Genomic DNA, 22138 nt, shown 5'->3' on the forward strand with positions numbered 1-22138 from the left:
CTAGGGACATGGAGAAAAACAGGAAATTGATGCCTCAAACTATACAGACTGGGTGTGGAAAAGCTGGGGAATGGGGAGGGGAAGATGTCTTCCAGTGGAAATGGAACCACTCTCACTAGCAGAGGGAATAGATCCTGGCATTTTCCTCACCACAGTGTAGAGGTTTAGAGGAGATGGTGGCCGGGTCCCTGTAGTTTCCTCAGAGAAGGCTTCCCAAAGGGACCAGTATTTAAATTGGTCTTGAAGACTCTAAGAATGGGTAGGATCTGGTCATGAAAGGAGTAGAAGGTTTAGAGGGAGGGCCCACCAAGGGAAAAAGCATGAATACTAATCAGTGATTTTAGATGAGAAGGTTATGTGTGATCAGTCTACTATTAGGTGATACAAGTTGGTCTAGAGAAGACAACCCTGAACTGAGGCAGGAAGGTTCTTGAGCCCCTTGAGCAGACCTGCCATGGAACTGCCTGTCTTTCAGGAATGATAAAGGGATCTGGCATTCTGCATTCATGGGGTCGGGGTCGAAAAGAGTCGGGCACAACTGACAGACTGGCCAACAACAAGGATGCAATTTTAAGTGACCTGATCACAGTCACTTGTGGTCAAAAACACACAAGGAAATTTCCTGTAGAAGTTAGACCATTCTTTAGGCTGGGGTATAATTAGTGCAGTAGATTTGCTTTTGGCATTCCTAGATTTTTGTTTTCTTTTGTTTGGTCTTTCAGCATTTGGTGAGACAAGAGAGAACCTCACCCATCATGAGACTTCCAACGAGTCTTGTGTGGAAAAAAAAAAAAAAAACAGGTAAAAAAGTTCAGTATGATGCTGAGACACAGGATAACATTATGCAAGAAAGTAATACTGAGGTCTTAGAAACAGAGTTTACATAATTTCTTTTGTCTTTTTTGCTTTCAAAAAAATATAAAGCCCACAAAGAGGGTTATTTATGAAAAACAGAATTCCACGGCCTGTTTTAGCCATCAGTGTAGGAGCACCTTTTCAGATGCAAGTTGTTTTCCCCAAAATTCTTGAAAATTCTGAGAGGTTGTGTAATATTGAATGCTTTCAAAGACTCAAATCGGGAGCCGGACAACAGCTCCAGGTCCTAGAAGTGCTTCCAAATCTAAGGTTTTCTTATTTAAAAATTTAAAATTCCTCATGTATCTGCCTTGAACATCCCAATCCATGATCATAAGCACAGTGAATTTTTATTTCATTGTGGACCCCTCTTTATGGGTTAATTCTACATGAGAGGTAATTTTGATTAATGATAGGTAACCACTGCTATCTAGGTCTTCCCTCAAGAAATGCAAAGAACCATGAAGCAGAACCAAAGAAATCCAAGATACTAAACCACAGCCAATGTTTATTCTTGATTGTTGTCACTACATCTTTCATGCTTCCTTATTTTCCTTCACCATTAAATATATAATAACCAAAACTTTATTAATATACACATAAAGGAAACGTGCACAGCACACAAGCTTGGTAGGTAGTGAATAAACATGGTGAGTGGCTGGTGTTTGCAACCAGGGTCTGTGACTCAGGCCTCTTCAAACGATGAAGTGTTTCTGTTCAAACTGAGGGACAGGTCTACCCTTTTATTTTTTCCCGAGACTCTGCTTTGTTCTTTTCTCCAACAAATGTTTTAAAATTAGTGAAATACCAAGGGAGATATGGTGGAAGGAGACATGGGATGGAATTAGAAAAAAGCATAAATGGAATCCAGAAAGCTCTGTGATGGGTGACTGATAAAACCTCTTGAGGAAGCAAAAATAAACAGTATTTCATCAGCCCCTCATTCCGTAAGAGGGAAAAACACACACATTTTTGTGTTTGGAGAAATAGCTATGGCATTTGCAGAGTAGAAAAGTGTCATGAGAAACTGGAAAATATCTCTAATGTCTATAGCACATGAAATATCTAAAAGTAATAAAATATCGAAAGACAAGAGAGTTTATCTGTAAAACTGACCATGCACATGTTGGATGAAAAGCAAAAGTATGGGATTAAATGGTTGTGTTACTGAAACAGCACTTGGTACATAAACTTAAACATTCTTTTTCACATTCAGTTTCTCAGAGGCTTGACTTCAGATGCCTGAGCACTTTCAGCATTATGTTGGTTTTTATCCCTCTTCATCCGGAAAAACACCACTGCTAAAATTATACCTAAAAGAGAAAAATCAGAATCAAATAGATGAAATCTTACAATGTACTGTCACATTCATTTATAAAGTAGCACTCTGGAAGGAAAAAATGACTCATATAATTTCACTTTGTGAGTGGGTCAACAAAGCTTCGTTGTCATGGTGATTAAGGGCTTCTAGGCATGGGTTTTCTTGGATAAGTATGATTATCACTTATCTTGCTGTCAGTGTGTAACAAGTCCCAGGTTATATGTAAGCTGATGGCTATCCCCAGGCCTCTGTCAAGGGATATAGGACTTTATGCCTGCACTACCCTGAAGACTAAGTGTATGAGCAGCTGACAGAGTTCCTGAACTTAGGACACAGTCAATAGATGTTGATTCCAGTCCTCCTTCTCCTTCCCTGGAGGAAATAGTCCAATGAGAACAACCAGAGAGCTTTTCTTGGATTTGTCTACCTACCTAAAGCCTACTTTCACCAAGTATCACATTTTCTTTCACACCTTCCTCATGGCTCCAGCTTGAGTAGACTACCTAACCTCTCTACTTTCCCTCATCTCTGACCTCGTACAAAATTACATTGTGTGTTTTAGCACTAAATGTGTACTACAAACCAGAGACCTATATGGAAAAGGAGATTGTTTTTAGGAAATTAACCTGGCATTAGGGTCACAGGAGGAATAATGGCAGAAAAGACTGGATGCTCAGAGGCCCATTAAGAATCTTACAATAATCCCAATCCTCCTATTTTGAAAAAAAGTAAGGATATGAAACTACAAGGTCCTATTACTTTTATCTGTAGATCACCAAACTCATCCAATCTTTAACTTGTGGTAAAATTTTGAGAGTAAATGGTCATGCTAGAAAACCATGGCATGTAAGCTCAAAAATCCTTTCAAGATGAGAAGACAAATAGAATAAGAAAAGGCATAGACGTAGGGGGGAGTTTGGTAAGTGAGTAAACCTCAAAAGCCAGCTCAATTAGCATAGATTTGCAGCAAATTGTTGTCAGAGAGAAATAATGGTCACCATACACATATTGGGGACTTCCTTGTAGCTCAGACAGTGAAGAATTGCCTAAATGCAGGAGACCCAGGTTTGATCCTTTGGTTGGGAAGATCCTCTGGAGAAGGGAATGGCAACCCACTCCAGTATTCTTGCCTGGAGAAGCTCATGAACAGAGGAGCCTGGTGGGCTATGGTCCGTGGGGTCGCAAAGGGTTGGACACAACTGAGCGACTAGCAGTACTATTACTATGCACGTATTAGGATGGGCCACGGTGACGTCACAAAGCCCCTTCTATGTCATAAGAATGAGGAATACAAACAGAAGGGTATAAGGAAATGAGATCCCTTTTAGAGCTATGAATCAGAATCCAGGGTGGAGACCGAATGATGGCAGAAAAGAACAGATGCCAAGAGAACAATGAAGAAGACTTAGAATAACCCCAGCTCTTCCTTTAAAAGAGAAAGGATGTGAAACTGTGTCAACTACTTCACTCAGGTGCATGTGAACTGATGAAGTATCTACTTCTAATACTTAATTTGTGGTGAGAACAACCGTTGAAAGCGGGTAAAGACTAGAGTAGACACTGAGCTGTTTACAAAAAAGAAGACAGGGAACTCTGCTCTCTAGGGGCCAAGGCAGAGTGAGGCCTGCGATGCAGTGGAATTATTCTGAGATAATAAAGAATCAAGGTCCACAGTCACAATAACACAAAAGGGGGAGTTCTGCAACATGTCAGGTCCTTCAGAAATGCCCGCATCTCCACTGGAAGGCTAGCTTCTACCTATTCCAATAATGGCGGACTAGACCCTAAGCTCTGTGAGTGAAAGATCCGTTTATGTCACCGTGTCTCCCACCAGGCACAGTACCTGGCACATAGCAGAGGCACAGCTACTGCATTTCTTTCTCCTTCATCATGAAAGCGTGGTAACTCAGAGTGAGATACAATCATTTATTCTTTAAAGCCGCATATGTGGTGTTTCCCAAATTAACCAGCAAGGCAGTGATGGATGGAGGGTAGTACCAAAGCAGTAACTCCCAATCAGGAAGGCTGGCTATGGTTTACTGGTGATCTGTATTCTTGGTTATTGCCCAGGTTGCCATTTGAGCAGCCCCAGCTCAGCCTATGAAGTCAGACCCTCGTGTAAGCTCATGTTTCTGAGGCCCAGGGCAGAAATCCTTGACACTATACTCACCAATGACCAACAGGGTGGCAAGGAGTATGCCAACTGCCATGCCCACCGGGGGTATCCCAGGCATGCGAGCCGCTGGCCGGAAACACCTATTTTCCACACACTTGCAGAAAGTGACTGAGAAACAGAATAATATTTGGTAGATAAATTTTCAAGCAAACAACTGCAGGATCCTGTATTAAAGATAAGGGTTCTCACAAATCACCATATTGAGAGACAGCATTATCCCAAGTTTCCTGCAGCAAAGTATCTACCTGGCAAAGAGACAGTCCCTTCCATGGGTTGCCGGCCACCATCACTGATGCGGATTGGGATGCTGTAAACTCTCTCCTCGAAGTCCGTGTGCTTGGTGGAGAGGCGGGCATGAGTTCCTGTCAGAATAGGGGAAAAAAAATGACTGACGTGAAAACACGACTGTGGGCCCCTGGATGAGCAGGAATAAAGCTAATCTCTGCCTCATATATGAATGGTTAGATGAAAGTGTGAGTTAAACTACCACAAGTATCACCACTCCACAGGTACCCCCCATAATGTTAAAAAGGATGCTGAAGCATCCATCAAATTCTCATTTCCTGACTTCGCTGTAGAAATGAACACTAAATGCAGTAGGTTGTCATTACTCCTGGTAGTTATGTTCCATAAAGTGGCCACAAACACTGAATTAGGAAACATATTTGAAGAAGTAATTGCTAACGTCTTTCCAAATTTGATGAAAACTCTACATCCTCAGATCCAAAAAGATCAGCAAATCTCAGGAAAAAGAAAAGTGAACACAGCTACACCAAGGTACATAATACTCAATTTACTGAAAATTAGTGAAAAAGAAAATCTTAAAGGTATCCAGAGAAAAAAGGATATTATACTCAAAAGAACAAAGAAAGACCAACACAATCCAGAACACAGTGAAGAAATGTCTGTAAAGTACTGAAAGAAAAACTCTGAGTAAGTTTAAAAGTACTCCAATCACGTGTTCTCAGGTCACTATGGAATTAAATTAGAAATCAGTAACCAGGAAGATGTGGGCAGTCCCCACATATATGAGAACCAAATAGCCTACTTCTAAATAACCCATGTGTCACAGGAGAACTCTAAAGGGAAATTAGAAAGTGTTTTGAACTGAATGAAAATAATACATCAAACTTTATGGAATACAGCTAATATGACACTGAGATCAATTATAACACCAAATGCCTACATTAACAAAGAAAAAAATTCTCAGTTGCTTCAGCTTCCGCCTTAATCAAAACAGAACCAAAAAGCAAGTTAAAAACAACATAAGAAGAATACAGGAAATAATAAAGATCCGAGCATGAAATATAAAACAAAAAATAAGGCAAAATCAATGAAACCAAAAGTTCATTCAGTGAGATTAGTAACCTCTAGCCAGACTGTTCAGGACCAAAATAGAGGCAAAACTTTCCAATATTAGAATGAGGTGATATCACTACATATTCTATAATTATTAAAAGTAATAAAATATTATGAACAACTTTGTGCCAATGAATTAGACAAATTAATTGAAACAGAGAAATCATTTGAAAGATACAAACTAGCAAGCTCCACCAAAAATAAATCTATAACTTGAGTAGTCCCTTATCTATTAAAGAAATCGAATTTGCAGTTAAGACTTCCTACAAAGAAAACTTTGGGCCAGAAGGCTTCACTGGTGAATTCTGTCAAACTTTAAGGAAAAAATAAAAAGCAATTTTACACAAATTCTTCCAGATAATTGAAGAGGTAGAACACTTTCTAAATCATTCTATGAAGCCAGCACTACTCTGATACCAAAATCAGACAAAGGCACTATAAGGAAAAAATATAGGCCAATGTCCCTTATGAATATAGATAGAAATATTCTTAAAATTTTAGCAAATTGAATCCAATCAGTTATAAAAATGCTAATATTTCACATCAAGTAGGCCTTATCCCAGGAAAAGACTGAATTAAGATATAAAAGTTGATTGAAATATTTCACCAACTAACAAACAGAAACAACAAAAACCTAAATTAACCAACAACCATCTAAATAGATGCAGAAAAAACACCTGAAATTTTTAGCATCATACTTCATTTAAAAAAAAAAAAAACCTCTCAGCAAGTTAGCAATAAAAGATAAAATCCTCACTCTGATAATGGACATCTACAAAAACTTATAGCTAATTTTATACTTAACAGTGAGAGACCATGAATGCCTTCTCCCTGAGATCAGAAGCCAAATTGTTTCTTCTCTCACTACCTTCATTTAACATTGTTCTGGCGATTTTAAGCAGTAAGAAAGCAAGCTAAATATATAAAAAGCCATCCAGATTGGAAAGGAATTAGAGCTATTATGATTCACAGACAACATGTAGAAAAACTATGAAAATGTAAGGAAAAGGGGAAGAGAGAACTTACAAGTGAGGTCAGCAATGTTATATGCTACAAGATCAGTACAAGAAAATCATCAGTTATATTTCTATATCCTGGAATTAAAATTTTTAAGTATTTATAACAGCATAAAAATATGAAGCACTTAGGGGAAATTCTATAAAACTATACTTAGAAAATTAAAACACATTGCTCAGAAAAATTAGGAAGACCTAAATAAGTGGAGACATAATCATATTCATGGATTGGGAAATTCAATTTTGTTAAGATTTAAATTCTCCCCCAGATTCAGGCACAGATTCATACTATCTCAGTCACAACCGGCATAGGTTTTGGGGATAGAAACAGACAAGCTTAATTCTAAAATTTATATAGAAATGCAAAAATAAACTTGAACAAAGCGAGGACATTTACACTACCCGATTTCAAGTCTTATTATTGAGCTGCAATTATCAAAACATTATGGTGTTGCTATGAAGATAGACAAAGAACTCAATGAAACAGAAGAGAGAGAGTCCAGAAATAGATCCATATATATGTGGTCACTTGATTTTTGACAAAGCTGCCAAGACAATTCAATGTGAAAAGGATATTTTCAATAAAGTGTTTAAATAATTAGATAGCCATATTAAAAAAAAATGAACCTTGACATCCGCCATACGTGCACAAAAAAATTAACTTAAAATGGATCATAGAGCTAACTGTAAAAGCTAAAACCATAGCTTCCTTTTCCTCTGGAAGAAAAAAAATAAGAAAAATTTAATAACCTTGACAAAAACTTCTTAAAGAATATGCAAAAAAGTCACAAATTATAAGGGAAAAATATCAATAAATTAGATGTCATCAAAAAAATTTAATTTGCTCTTCAAAAGGTACTGTTACAAAATAAAAATGTAACAGTGCCTGGGAAGAAATATTTGTAAACATATATCTGACAAATAAAGACAACAATAGAAGTCAAATCTTTGCTAAATTTTTTAAGCAGGCACAATATTTGACCAGACACTACACTAATGAGGATATATGGATGGCAAATAAGCTTATGAAAAGCCGTTCAACACCATCAGTCATTGCTGCTGCTGCTGCTAAGTCGCTTCACTCTGTCCAACTCTGTGCGACCCCATAGACAGCAGCCCACCAGGCTCCGCCGTCCCTGGGATTCTCCAGGCAAGAACACTGGAGTGGGTTGCCATTTCCTTGGGCCATGTAAATTAAAACCATAACGAAATACTACACTCCCACTTCAATGGCTAAAATTAAAAAGACTGAGCATAGCAAGCATTGAGAATATTAAGCAACTAGAATTCTCATTCACTGGTGGGAATGTAAAATGTTACAGACTATTTGGGAAGCAATTTGATATCCTCTTAAACATTTGACCATATAGCTACCATATGACCACTTCCAGGTATTTAACCACGACAGATGGAAGCACAGGCTCTTACAAAGTACTTCACAAATGTTCATAGCAGCTTTATTTGAAATGGCAAAAACTGGAAGCAATTTAAGTAATAATCAATAAGTCAATGAATAATAAATCATGATATACAATGGAATACTCCTCTGCAATACAAATGAGTGCTGTGTTGATAATATGCAACAACACGGTGAAATCTCCAAATAAGTATACTAAGTGAAATTAACCAAACAAAAAAAAAGAGTACACGCTGTTATTTTATTCACATAAAACTCTTGAAAATGCAAACCAATTTACAGTGACAGGAAGCAGATCGGTGGTTACTTGCTGGAGATGGACAGGAAAGCCTGGCCTGCTGCAGTCCATGGGGTCGCAGAGTTGGACACGACTGAGCAACTGAACTGACTGAGGGATGGATGAACAGCGTGGGGTGGAAAATAGGGATTGCAACAGAGTCTGAACAAACCTGGTGGAGCTGGTGGAGCTGTTCTTACCTGATTGTGCAGATGGCTTCAGTGGCACATACATATGTCAACTTTTATAAAACTGTATGCTTTAAAGATATGCTGTTAATTGTATGTCAATGATATTTCAATAAGGCTGTTTTTAAAAGATCATGACGAAATCTGTTTCTCAGCTGCCACTGGTTGCTCTGCAATGCTGCTCTGATTGCAAAACCATGCATGTACACCAACTACTGTCCAACTGTTCACGTACACCAAAGGGGACACTGAGCGTTAAAACACAATCTGTCCTTTCCCAACCTTGGGGGCTTTCACCCCTCTGGAGAGCTTGCCTGTGCAAGTCTCCACAGCATGAACTTCCTTTCGGGAGTGTGGAAGCTCTGTGCTGAGTGCTGCACACACATCAAGGCAAATTAAAAACTCATTTCATCGCCCATCGGTGTTTTTCTCAATGTGCTTTTGACAACTCACCATTGATTTTGGAAACTTCCCAGTCTTTTTGTAAGCTTTCACTGCCAAGGGAAAACGTAAAGTGTCGACCCCGAAATGTCGGTTGATCATCATCGGTGGCCTCAAAAATGAGACTTCCAAGTGCTTTGAGGGGATAGCAAAAGAACAAGCCTGTGTACTCCTTGACCAGCCGTGGGGAGTTGTCGTTCACATCCGTAAGGGTCAGGTGGAATTGTGCCGTGGAACTCAAGTAGGATCCACCTAAGGAATTGAATCATTGAAATACGGTGTCTGCTGTCATTCTCCTCTCAATCAGAAAGGCTATTTCCTTTCCTTAAAAAAAAAATTACAATTCAGACCTAGTTTCATTTTCTGCTTTAAAAGTCTTGATAATAAAAATAACTAAGAATTATGAATCTGCCTGCCATCGTAGGAGACGCAGGAGACACAGGTTCGATCCCTGGGTCAGGAAGATCCCCTGAAGGAGGAGATCGCAACCCACTCCAGCATTATTGCCTGGAAAATTCCATGGACAGAAAAGCCTGGCGGGCTACAGTCCATGGAATTGCAAAGAGTCAGACACAACTGAGCACACACACACACACACCCAAGAATTATGTGCTAATGTTTTATATACGCTACTTCAAAACAATACTGGCATACATTTATTGGTGAGAAGACTGGAGCTCAGAGAGGTTGTGTGACTTGCCCAAGGTCACACAGCAGTGGAGAGTCTTCCAACTCAGGAGATCTGACTCTACAGCCCACAACTTCAATTGCTCCTCATCACGGACTTAGGCATGGTTAAGTTTTCTAAACCTCAGGACTTCCCTGTGGTCCCGTGGTTGAGACTTTGTCTTCTAGTCCAGAGGGTGAGGATTTGATTCCTGGTCGGGGAACTAAGAACCCACCGGCTGCAAGGCAACTAAATCTGTACTCCACAACTACCGAGCTGAGCCTGCACACCACAGCTAGAGGGAAGTCCAAGTGCCACAACTAAGACCCGAGGCAGTCAAATATAAATGAATAAATATATATTTTTTAAACTTTTCTAAGCCTCATTTCTTCAGCTATAAAATGTGACTTTATGAGGATCCAATGTGTAGTATTCTTAGAAAATTGTGCAGAGCTGTACAAATGTTATTTGCTGGAGTATCATGGTAAAAATTTTGACCTTGCTGCCTGAGCAGTTAGTAGCTGTGTGATCATTGGTGAGTTACTTATCAGTATCTTGGTTTCTGTATCAAATATGATCAATTATATTCCCTCCCCATAGTGTTGTGTGAGGGGTAAGTTGCTTAGAAGGAGATGGTTAGTATAGCGGTAACACTGACGGTTCTCATTCTCCCTGATGTTTGTACAATTTCTGACTCTAACCTGCTTCAATTCCAGTAAATTCTATTTGCCTGCTTTTCCCGTCAGCTGTCTCCTTAACCAAAGGAGGAAGAGCTACCATGTTCTTGAAGTCATTTCATCGACATGGATCTCTCAAGGGCCAACAGCTGCACACCAGGCGGGGTTTTGAACCCTGTTTTTGATTCCCGACACTTCTAAACAGTGAGAGGCTTTAGGACACGTCTAAAGTGAAGTGCTGACCCCACGGTACATTTTAGCAGAAGGCGGAGCACAAAGACTTCACCATAAACTTCCTGCTGAAATCAGGAGCTTTTAAAATCAAGAGTTAAATGTGTAGAGTGTGATAGTGGTGTGTGTTAGCAGCACATTAACTAGAAGCAAGAGAGAGAGCGCCCCCAAACCACCTCAGCGAGGTCCGTGCGCTCACCCACAACCCTTTCACATTCAGCACACACATCTGCAGGTCCAGCCTCTTTGGTTTAACATAACTACAGTACTTTTGCTCTTCATCTTTTCACAGACAGGGACCATTTTCATGATTCCCACCTACTGGAATTTTCCCTATTCCTATTCCCAAACCTGGGCTTTCTGTTTTAAAAGTTTCTTTCTTTGCTCTAAATCTGTGTTTATTTAGTCTTACTTTGCTCAGTTCTCTCTTTTTTTTTTTTTTTTGGTAAGTCAGGCAGGTGTATTACTATATATTATATAATTCTGGGACTTCCCTCATAGCTCAGTTGGTAAAGAATCTGCCTGCAATGCAGGAGACCTGGGTTCAATTCCTGGGTCGGGAAGATCCCCTGGAGAAGGAATAGCAACCCACTCCAGTGTTCTGGCCTGGACAATTCCATGGAAGAGGACCCTGGTGGGCTACAGTGCTTGGGTCGCAAGAGTCAGACACGACTTAGTGACTAAACCACCATCACCATATAACTCCAGATTACTACACAGTGGTTTGATCCCGCTGCCTGGAGAAACCCACAGCCGCTTTGGAGGAAGGCAGGGTAGTTCAGTGGGGGCACAGGAACCTTCCTAGAAGCCGTGGTCCCTGCAGGACCCCACAGAGGGAGCAGCAGCCCTAAATCCTGCCGGCCTCCAGGGGCAGCCCGGCCTGAAAGAGCCCCGTAGCAGGCACAAGGGTTCTCACCCGGAACATAGCCAAGGAGGGGTGAGCCCGTCCCTCCGTGTTTGGACTCTTCTCGTTTCTCCGCTGTCAGATATTCCGGCCATTTGACCCAGTAGAGCTTCCCACTCACCTCGCCTTCCCTCCCACTTCTCCTGACGTAGCCCCGATCACCTGTGTTACCTCTTACGTATTTGTGTCGGCTCACCTACTTCCTTTGCCACCACTTGCACCCGATACAGACTTTCAGCTTCCCTGTCCAGCGGCGCCGCACTGAAGATCTCACCAGTGACGGGGTCGATTCTTAGCCAGCCTCTCTTGTCGCCTCTCAGTGAGTAACTTCAGTAAGAGAAAAGAGCAAAAGAAAGCCCACGTTACCCTGCATGAAAACGTGGAGACAGTTGATGCGCCTCTGTGCTGTTATATCAGCGCTGTCCCTTGCAGACTACTGACAACACATGTAAAGAAGCATAATTCAGTATTACTAATGCTTGGCACCCCACTCCAGCACTCTCGCCTGGAAAATCCCATGGATGGAAGAGCCTGGTAGGCTACAGTCCATGGGGTCAAAAAGAGTCAGACATGACTGAGCGACTTCACCTTCACCTTCAATGCTTTCTTTGCCTACTGTCTGCCTTCAAAAGAAGGATTTGTTCATCCCTACAAAGTGGTTTTTGTACCTGTTTTAATTTTTTTGAAAAAGGTAGAGTCACAAACTCTCGTGAAAAAAGTTAAACTTCTTTTTCAAATAAAACAACCTGGAATTGTCTATTAAAATCACTGTCTGAATGTTGAGCTTTAAGCCAACTTTTTGACTCTCCTCTTTCACTTTCATCAAGAGGCTCTTTAGTTCTTCTTCACTTTCTGCCATAAGGGTGGTGTCATCTGCATATCTGAGGTTATTGATATTTCTTCCAGCAATCTTAATTCCAGCTTGTGCTTCTTCCAGCCCAGCATTTCTCATGATGTACTCTGCATGTAAGTTAAATAAGCAGGGTGACAATATACAGCCTTGATGCACTCCTTTTCCTATTTGGAACCAGTCTGTTGTTCCATGTCCAGTTCTAACTGTTGCTTCCTGACCTGCATACAGGTTTCTCAGGAGGCAGGTCAGGTGGTCTGGTATTCCCATCTCTTTCAGAATTTTCCAGTTTATTGTGATCCACACAGCCGAAGGCTTTGGCATAGTCAATAAAGCAGAAATAGCTGTTTTTCTGAAACATCTGAAAGAGTAGATGTTAACTAAAGCGAGAAAAAGAAGGATGCTTTAAGCAGAAGAAATTGCAGGAACTAAGGCAGAGAGGCCAAGGAATAGCTAAAGGTGTGGGGGCATCAGACCTCCCAGGAGTGAAGGGATAAAAATAGGACACAGTGGACGGCAAAGGATGAAGCTCAAGGAATGGAAGGAGCTGGGTCATGGGAAGCGATGTACAGGCAGGAGATGGTGACCTAGTCATGTTTGTGTATTCAGTGGAACTCATTGGTAGATGCATGAAAGGTGAATTTGAGCAAGAAAAATCTAGAACCAAAGGAAAACAGATAGCTACAGCCTTTTGGGAACAAAGCGTCATAGCCATAAGGATGTCTGTATCTTTGAATTAAAAAAACTCCACCTCTGGAAATTTTCTCCAAATAAAAAACAATTTAATAGAAGTTTTAAAAACAAATTATACACATACATTCAAGACTTTTCTATAACTTAAAAAATACTGGAAACAACCTACATGTCTGGGAGTAGGAGAATGATTTAAAAGTAATAATGTTGTTGATTCAAACTAATTTTTTCCCAGTGTTAGAATATTCCATATGCCAAGCAAGTGTTAGGCTCTGTGTATGGGCAATGAATTAAAAGTTGCTTATATTTGGTTGGATGGCCTCACTGACTCGATGGGCATAAGTTTGAGCAAGTTCTGGGAGTTGGTGATAGACAGGGAAGCCTGGCATGCTGCAGTCCATGGGATCGTAAAGAGTCAGACACGACTGAGTGACTCAACTGAACTGATGTAGTCAGGATTTCTGAGTGAGATGGAAACCCTCTGGAGGGTTTTCAGAGGAGTTATGTGATTTTACTTTTTTAAAGACCTGCCCTCATTGCAGTGAATGGATGGGTGGAAGGGATGATAATGTGGCCTGGATCACTGCAGAAGTGATGAGAAGCAGGTGAATTCTGGGTATATTTCAATGAAAGAATCACTAATATTTACTGATAGATTGGATTAGGATCCATTTGGGTGCTAATGGATTCCAAGTTTGTGGATCTAAAAGAAAGAGAATTAAATTGCTCAGGTTTCAGCAGCAGCTTTGGAGTTGACTTACTCCTAGCATCCCAACTGTTGATTACTCTTCATTCATGAAGTACTCTTTTCATTTATTTCATCCAGGACATTATCCTTCTATTTATCTTCCTGATTTTAACTTAATGGTACATACATCATATCTTTTCCTCAGATGAAAGAATGAACATCCATCTGAGGAATGTTCTTAAATGACTTAGTTTTCTCCCCTCATAAACTCAAATTTTTATTCACTTGCCTCTGACTAATGACTTTCTCATGGCATTCTCATGAAGGAGATAGAAGCATTTGTTAAAGAGCGAACTGTTGTAAAATTAGGAACATTTTGTGCCCCATCACGCTTAGTAACTCTGACGTACAGAGTAGCGTCTACACTAACCCTGCGGTACAACACATCTTTTCTCTTATTTGTCTTTGTGAAAGTTGATAAGTGCTTGCAGTGTCAAATAGCAGGTGGGAACTTTACTCTGACAATCAGAAAGAGTCGAAACTGATTCCAAGTGCCAAAAGGATCATTCAGTGGGAGACAAGACTCCCCTCAAATATTTAGAGACACTTAAGGAATTGTCATTCATAACATTCATGATCACTTGCATAGGTTTTAAGCCATGCTAAAATATTTGTCATGCCAGGGACAGTAGGGCTGACGTTATACAATGGAAACAAAAATCCAGGTTCAAGTCTTGTCTTGGGCTTATTAACGAGATGATCTTAAGAAGGTTATAGATATTGATACAGACATGGATGTATACACATCCATCTGTTATCTTGGAAAATTTGATTTGTTGTTGCACATAGTTAAGGAAAATCTGTGTGGGTTCTATCACCCTGAAAAAAAACAATGAGAACTACTAAAATGGAAACACTTACACATCTTGTCTCACCATCTCTGCCCACGTACTCACCTTTCCAGGGCTGAGCTCCAGAATGAACCTTGTTGCCCTGGACCTGCTCTGAAGAGCCCCTCAGGGAGACGGTTCCCTTCACCCACTCAGGTGGTTGAATCCACCCGTCAGGTTTCTGCTTTATTTTGCTGTCTAGGACACCTGTCTGCCTCAGGAGCTGGAGCTCGTCTCTGGACCTGGCCTTGTGACCGGCCCAGACACAGGGCTACCTCTGGGCAGCTGGGTCTCCAGCCCCACCTCCTGGGCTCCCTGGCTCTCAGCTGACACCTGCAGTAGGCAAGCCGGGCTGGACTCTGACCTGCTTCCCACTCCCGAGCCTGGATGTTCCCCGGGGCCCTCCAGGTGACTGGCACCTGCCAAAACCAAGGGCAGATTCACCAAGTCCACAGGGACACAGCTTCAGATCCCTTAGGGGAGAGCCCTGGAGTCAGGCCAGCTTCTCTGCCCCCCTCGCCCCCAGTCCTTCCTCCTCCCACGGGCCGTGACCACAGCACCCAGCCGAGCTTCCCCGCACGGCTCCGCTCTACCTGACGTCCAGACCTTCCGGATCCGTGGCAGTCACGTTGCCCACTTTTGTGCCTTTAGCCACAGCCTCACTGACTGTTGCTTCAAATACTTGTTGGAAAAATTGCGGGACCTCATTCACGTCTGTCACCGTCAGTCTGAAGGTAGCAGAAGAGCTGGCATTATACTGTACGCCAGGCACCAGAGGCTCAGGATTTTCTGCTTGGACGACAATATTATGAATGGCTACTGTTTCAAAATCAAGAGGCTGTATAGGGGAAAAAAGAAGGAAAATCAATTGGGGGATAATTAACTCCCTTAAAATTCACCCCCTAGGTGCCCTTAAAAACACTCTGACAGAGCATCTGTTCTTAAACTAGGGTCAGTAAAAACTTCCTTCTCTGGATAGCAGAGCCATGGAGAAGTTTTTGCTACAGGACTTACCAGGACTTCTAACATGCTAATGTGTGTTCTGACCCTCCTAGAAGAGGGAATCAGTACAGCACTCCTCCAATTTATTTAATCCTGGGATAATTCATTCATTCAGCAGAAACTTACTGATTCCCTCAAGACAGTTCTCAGAAGTCACTGGGAAACACTTATACAGAGATTTCCACATGGTGTGGGGCTTCTCTGGTGGCTCAGTGGTAAAGAATTCCACCTGGCAATGCGGGAGATGCAAGTTCAATCCCTGGGTCGAGGGGATCACCTAGAGAAGGAAATGGGAACCCACTCCAGTGTTCTTGCCTGGAGAATCCCATGGAGGAGCCCGAAGCAGCTACAGTCCATGGGGCTGCAGAGCTGGACTCGACAGCAGCTAAACAGCAACCACATTGTATGGAGGATGATTTCCCAGAAACCTCAGGATTCGAATTTCAAAAGAACTTAAACTCATGGCGGTTGGGAGAGGTTAGCATAAACTAGAGCATGCTTGCTCATTTTACATCTAAAAACTGTCTCAGAAACTATAAATACCTACCCCTCAAAATGGCCAAAATCTTACTGAAGACAACCTAGACTTTTGTGCATGAGAACTTGGTGTGGTAACATCAAACTGGGGCCCCAAACATGGCTGAACAGAAAGAAATGGAGGTTGAACTCCATACGCTGCTAAGGTTCCTAGCAAACTGCTGTCTTAAGAGGAATTACAATGGCCATTAAGAGGAATGTTCCAATTAGACAAGAGCATTTAAGAGGAGCACTTAAAAGCAAAGAATACCTATTTTAACTGGCATGCAGACGCCTCCAAAAGACTTCAAAATTCCAAAATAGTTTCATTGAAAATTTCATTGCAAAAGCCAGATAAAAAACTAGAGATATAAAAGGTATCCAAAAAAAGACTATAGGACTGATGTAATTCCTACTGCTCCCCTCCACAGAAGTTCACTGAACATCTAGATCACTTCTAAACAAGATAAAATACTAAAACTTTAATTACTGAACATAAATTTTACCCACTTTGGTTTCCTTTTGCAGAGGAACTAAAGATATTTGGATCTATTAGTAAATATGGTTAGTACCACATTAAAAATGTTTACTATGAGGAAGCATGTTTTTCTAAAAATTATGAAATGTATTCATAAATTTACTAGTCTAAAGAATGCTAGGGTAACAGTTCTTAATTGCTTAGCAAGTGTTCACTATAAATTAAGGCTTCTAAGGGTTAAGAATTCTAACATGTGCAAGCTCAGTCACTCATGTAATTTAAAACAATAAGAAATAATTGTGTATGCAAGGAAAATAGGATGTATTTTTTGTTTCAGAGGTTTTTTTTTGCTTTAAAAGGGTATGAGGCATGGCAATATATTTTGTTGAGGGAAATAAAAGTGGTTTTTTTCTAAAGTAAAGCTAGTTATTTTAAAATAGAAAGGAGAAAAATTACAGAAAAACTATGGACATAGAAAATAAAGAAGAATGAAAGAAAGAAAAAGAGGAAAAAAGAGGAAACCCTGTGCAGTCAAGTTAGCTAAAAAAATTAATTGTTATTATAAGAGTTTTAAAATAAGCTTAAATGTTTAAGCTTAAGCTTAAAATAAGCTTAAATATTCTTATGCAAAACTAAAACTTAATTTTCTTTCATCTGCTAAAAGGGCAAATTTTATTAGCTCTATGAATAAAAAAGATCTACTCCTTACGAGAAATTTGAAAAGCTTTCCTTTATCTTTAAAACAGTCTGTTTAGAAAGCAAAAACTTTGTGTTTTATCAAAATAATTTTTTGCGCTTTATATCTTTATTATCAAGTCTTTGATTAGTTAAGTAAACTGAGTCGTCTCAATATTTAAAAAGCGACGTTTGGCTCAGAAGTATGTAACTTACTGCATTTGCTCTTGAAAACCTCCATTCTATTCTATTTGAATGATTAAGTGGGTAATTAGGTATTGTTTCATAATGATCTGTGATCCTTTTTAGTTGTGTCCAAATCTTTTGAATTTTTTGGCAGAACTTCCCCAAATCAAATTCTAAGCGAAGTCTTTTTGACCTGGAAATAACTTTGGGATTTTCCAGAGGTACTTTGGAAAAATCAGAAAAGGCATTTTCTTTCTCCTTATAAAAAGAGAGCTGTTACACTAATTAAGATTATTTGATATATTAAATTACATGGAAAACTTTGTCAAACAAGTAATACTAAGCTTTTTTTTTTTTTAATGATTTGAGTGTTCAGGCTTTTTTCTTTTTTAAAAAGAAAAGTTTAATTATTTTTGGCTGCGCTGGGTCTTCACTGCTGCACACAGGCTTTCCCTAGTTGCAGCGAGTGGGGCTACACTCCAGTGTGGTCCTCAGGCTTCTCACGCAGAGCAAGGGCTCTAAAGTGCACGGGCTTTAGCAGTCGTGGTGCACGGTTTTAATGTGTCACATGGAATCTTCCCAGAGCAGGGTTCGAACCCATGTCCCCTGCATTAGCAGGCGGATTTTTAACCCTTGGACCACTAGGGAAGTCCAAACCTTCTTTATGTTATATTTACATAGGTATGTGTTATGGAAATTGTATGAACTTCCTGGAAATCTATTATTTCCTGGTCTGACGTTATCAGTCATAATTCTAGTTGTCGTAAACATTACTCATTGCAAAGATCACCAAATTTCCTTGTCAATTCCATTACCATGAATTCTTATCAGATATTTAATAATGGGCATCTTAAAGATTTTGTCATTTAATTGTTAATTGTTAATTGTTTTACTCTGATGCTTTTGCAAAAGTGTTCCTACAAAACTGTTTCATCTTCAGAGAAATCCATAAAAAGAACTCTGAACTGTAACAGGTGTTCTAGAGTACAGGTTTCTGATCATTTTAAAATCATAAAACTAAACTGGGTAAGAATTCCAGAATAATGGAAAAACTAGATTCAAATAGAGCCAGTATTAATTACATTGAATTAAATAAACTGAGGAGGTTGATTATAATTTGTATGACTTTTTGTTCTAATACAGTGCGTATTTCTTCATGTTTTATTTTCCAGATTTAAAGAAATGTTTTCTTTTAAATAATCTATGACTTACAGCAATCAATAAAGCATACCTTTTTAAACAAAAATGACATTTTTTTTTCTACGTGATCTCTCCAGAATTCAGAAACTCTCAATGCATTCTTTTCATGGCAATACAGGTAGTCATTCACATATGTTCAAAAAGAATCTGTTCTCCTCATAATGGAACACAATTGGAAACGTTGATTACAATACCAAGGCTTGGACTGGATTGTCACATTGGAGAGAGATTACATAGACTCAGAGAGGACCTTGCTTTCAGGGTTCCAGCAAAGCAATCGTAAAAAGAGCTTACATGGTCAATCACTATTCTTGCTGCGCTTATGTAAATAATCAAGCCAAATTTAATGAAAAAAAAATTTAAGTTTTACTGGGATTATTCTTATAAAGAATTTTTTACAAAGCAGGAATAATTGTAGGGAGAAAAATTGTATTTGAACCTTTATATTGCCCATAGACAGAGGAGCCTGGCAGGCTACAGTCCACGGGATCCGCAGAGTCGAACATGACTGGGCGGCTAAGCACAGCTGAGCAAATCGGACTTCGGGCTTCCCAGGTGGCGCTAGTGGTAAAGAACCCGACTGTCAATGCCGGAGACATGAAAGATGAGGGCTGGCCCCTGTGTCAGGAAGATCCCCTGGAGGCGGGCACAGCAACCCACTCCAGTGTTCTTGCCTGGAGAATCCCATGGACAGAGGAGCCTGGCAAGGTACAGTCCATGGGGTTGCAAAGAGTCGGACATGGCAGAAGCGACCTAGCATGCACACATATGCCCATAAACTGGACTGAATCCTGAATTTTTCTAGTTTCCTCAAATATCTGGCAACAACTCTCCAAATTAATGTTTCAATTGTCTCCCACCTTTCTGAATTGGAATCAGTGAGAACGAAGACTGCCCTTGAACCTCCTTGGAAGGGACTCTACCAGGTCCTCCTCGCTACCCACATGGCAGCCAATCTTTAGGGTCTTAAACCTTACATATACATCTCACAGCTGAAGAGTCCACCTGACATCTGGTCTTGTAAAATACTGAATCTCTAAATCAACTTGAGTAGGAAGCGAGGCAGCTGACAGTGAGGTGGATGCTCCCTCCAGGACATCAGATCAACACTTCATACTTCAACTGAACATGAAATTCTCTCTTTTTTTATTTTTATTTTTTCCTTCCCTTTCTTTCACTCTGGCATCGGCCTGAGAAGGTAAACCATCATCTGTATCTCCCAGGCCGTTGATAAGGGAGGTAGCCTCTGAAATTTAAAACAACTATGATTTGGGGCTAGGAGAAAACCTAACTGACATCTAACTTGAATAGGCATATGCAACTAACTATCCCTGCGAGTGAATCCACTAACAGTGCTGCCTTGATGGAAGTGATTTGTGTCCTGACAGGATTCATCTTTGTCTGTGATGGTTATCATTCTCCGTATGTACCTAGATGGCTGGTACATCGTCATCAGGCAGTCTCTTAGGATATCTAACTGTGCCCCTGAGTGTTCACAAACAAACTGAGATACCTCACTGGTTGAACTCCCTGGATTTACATCAGTGAGTTAGAAGGAAGTGTCAAGAGGTATTCATGACTCAGGATTCACTTTCTTTAGTGGGTCCATTCTTCTCTGGTTAAGCGAAGTGAAGTGAAAGTCGCTCAGTCATGTCCAACTCTTTGCGACCCCACCGACTATACAGTCTATGGAATTCTCCAGGCCAGAATACTGGAGTGGGCAGCCTTCCCCTTCTCCAGGGGCTCTTCTCAACCCAGGGATCGAACCCAGGTCTCCCACATTGCAGGCAGATTCTTTACCAGCTGAGCCACCAGGGAAGCCCTCCCTGGTTAAGAGTGCATGTAAACCAGAATATGATTAGGAACTTTTCCTTAATTCTTGAAAATATTGAAAAACTCACTGTTAGAGCAATAGCTGCCCAACAAAAATCCTAAGACTTTCTGGCCAAAGTTGTTCTTGATATAAGATAGCCCTTGATTCTCTCTCAGTTGAGCAAGGAAGTGTCTATGTTGTAGCCAACACCACCTGCTGGACCTGGAGTAACACTTTCAGGGCAGCTGAAATTCTGGAACATCAGATCACTGAGCAAGTCACTTGCCTTCAAAGGGTGACTCCTGCAATGGAGTCTTTCTTTGAATTATTTGCATTTGATTGGTTTTGGACTTGGGGACCATGGCTCAAAGGTACACACCAAACACGAGGAATTATCCTGCTTGTTAGAATCAGAGTACTCTCTCTCATGTGTTGCATTCCCTCAAAAGCTTTAAATACATGCTCATAACCACTCACCACCGAGTCTCACTAAAACTAAGAACATCAGAAAGGGGGCAGAGAGAATGACCAACTTAAAAACTCTAAACCTGAAGCTGACACCTGTGACTATCACAGGGATTAATTAAAAAAAATTATGACCTGTAAATATGACACGTAAGATCAATAGAAGCAGAAAGAACTAAAGAGCAGTATCTGATAATGGCATTTAATGCTTTAAGTTTTTATCACATTTCTCAGATAAGCGAGAATCTGATCAAAATGGGGAAACTGTTAAAGGGCTTCCCTAGTGGCTCATTGGTAAGGTATCTACCTGCAGTGCAGGAAACGCAGGAGACTTGGGTTCGATCCCTGAGTCAGGAAGATCCCCTGGAGAAGGAAATGGCAACCCATTCCCGTATTCTTGCCTGGAGAATCTCATGGACAGAGGAGCCTCGTAGGCTACAGTCCACAAGGAGCTGGACTCGTTGGGGTTGCAAAAAGTCAGACACAACTGAGCATGCACACACTTTAAAGAAACAACAGGCCCAAAACAGAATCACTTGTGCTAAACCCCATGTCAGCAACAAAACCTATTACCTAACTTATTGCATTCTCAATCCCTGCCCCAGGAACGCAACTTTAACCAGTGAGTCTTAAATCTGGTTGGCCCTAGTGAGGTAATCCACCCAGTAGGCCCTTTTGTTCCTTTTAGGAGGGCAACCTTGTCTGAAACAAGACATTCTCTGCCAATAATTTCCTTTTTCCACCCCCATTCTCCCTTTAAAAATCTTTCCTTTTCTACAGCTTGGTGGAGCTCCTTTCTGTTTGCTAGATGGAATGACAATTGATTTATGAATTATTTAATAAAGCCAATGTGATCCTTAAATTTACTCCATTGAATTTTTGTTATTTGTGCATAAGTGAATTTTTTCATCAGGAGAGGTTATGTAGCTTTTGCCAGAGTCTCAAAGTTACCCATGACCTCAAAAAGATGAAGGAACCCAAGGAAAGCTCAAAAAGCACATTGTAGATTCTGGGAACTGCACTGTTTTATTCACTCTTCAGGCCTGGAGGACCCAGGATCTCTTGGGGAGCCGTCAGTTCCTTAACTTGAGTTTATATCAGTTTCTCATCAGTTAAACAAAAATGGTATTTTCCTTTCATGGAGAGGAAACGC

At 40.5% G+C, this 22138-nt stretch overlaps 1 protein-coding gene across 2 annotated transcripts in view; it reads right to left on the reverse strand.

Moving 5' to 3' along the window:
* Window positions 1-1343: 1343 nt before the first annotated feature.
* CDH17 (cadherin 17) overlaps window positions 1344-22138 on the reverse strand; it is an 86367-nt gene continuing 65572 nt past the window's right edge. For both annotated transcript variants that reach the window (XM_065902853.1, XM_065902854.1), the window contains 6 exons: window positions 15244-15488; window positions 11726-11856; window positions 9063-9302; window positions 4598-4714; window positions 4347-4460; window positions 1344-2168 (listed from right to left, as the gene is read on the reverse strand). In XM_065902853.1, the coding sequence (XP_065758925.1) occupies window positions 2068-2168; window positions 4347-4460; window positions 4598-4714; window positions 9063-9302; window positions 11726-11856; window positions 15244-15488 (948 nt within the window). In that variant the 3' untranslated portion in view covers window positions 1344-2067. The remainder of the gene's footprint in view (window positions 2169-4346; window positions 4461-4597; window positions 4715-9062; window positions 9303-11725; window positions 11857-15243; window positions 15489-22138) is intronic.

Source organism: Muntiacus reevesi, chromosome 12, assembly GCF_963930625.1.
Source record: "Muntiacus reevesi chromosome 12, mMunRee1.1, whole genome shotgun sequence".
NCBI classification, from domain to species: Eukaryota; Metazoa; Chordata; class Mammalia; order Artiodactyla; family Cervidae; genus Muntiacus; species Muntiacus reevesi.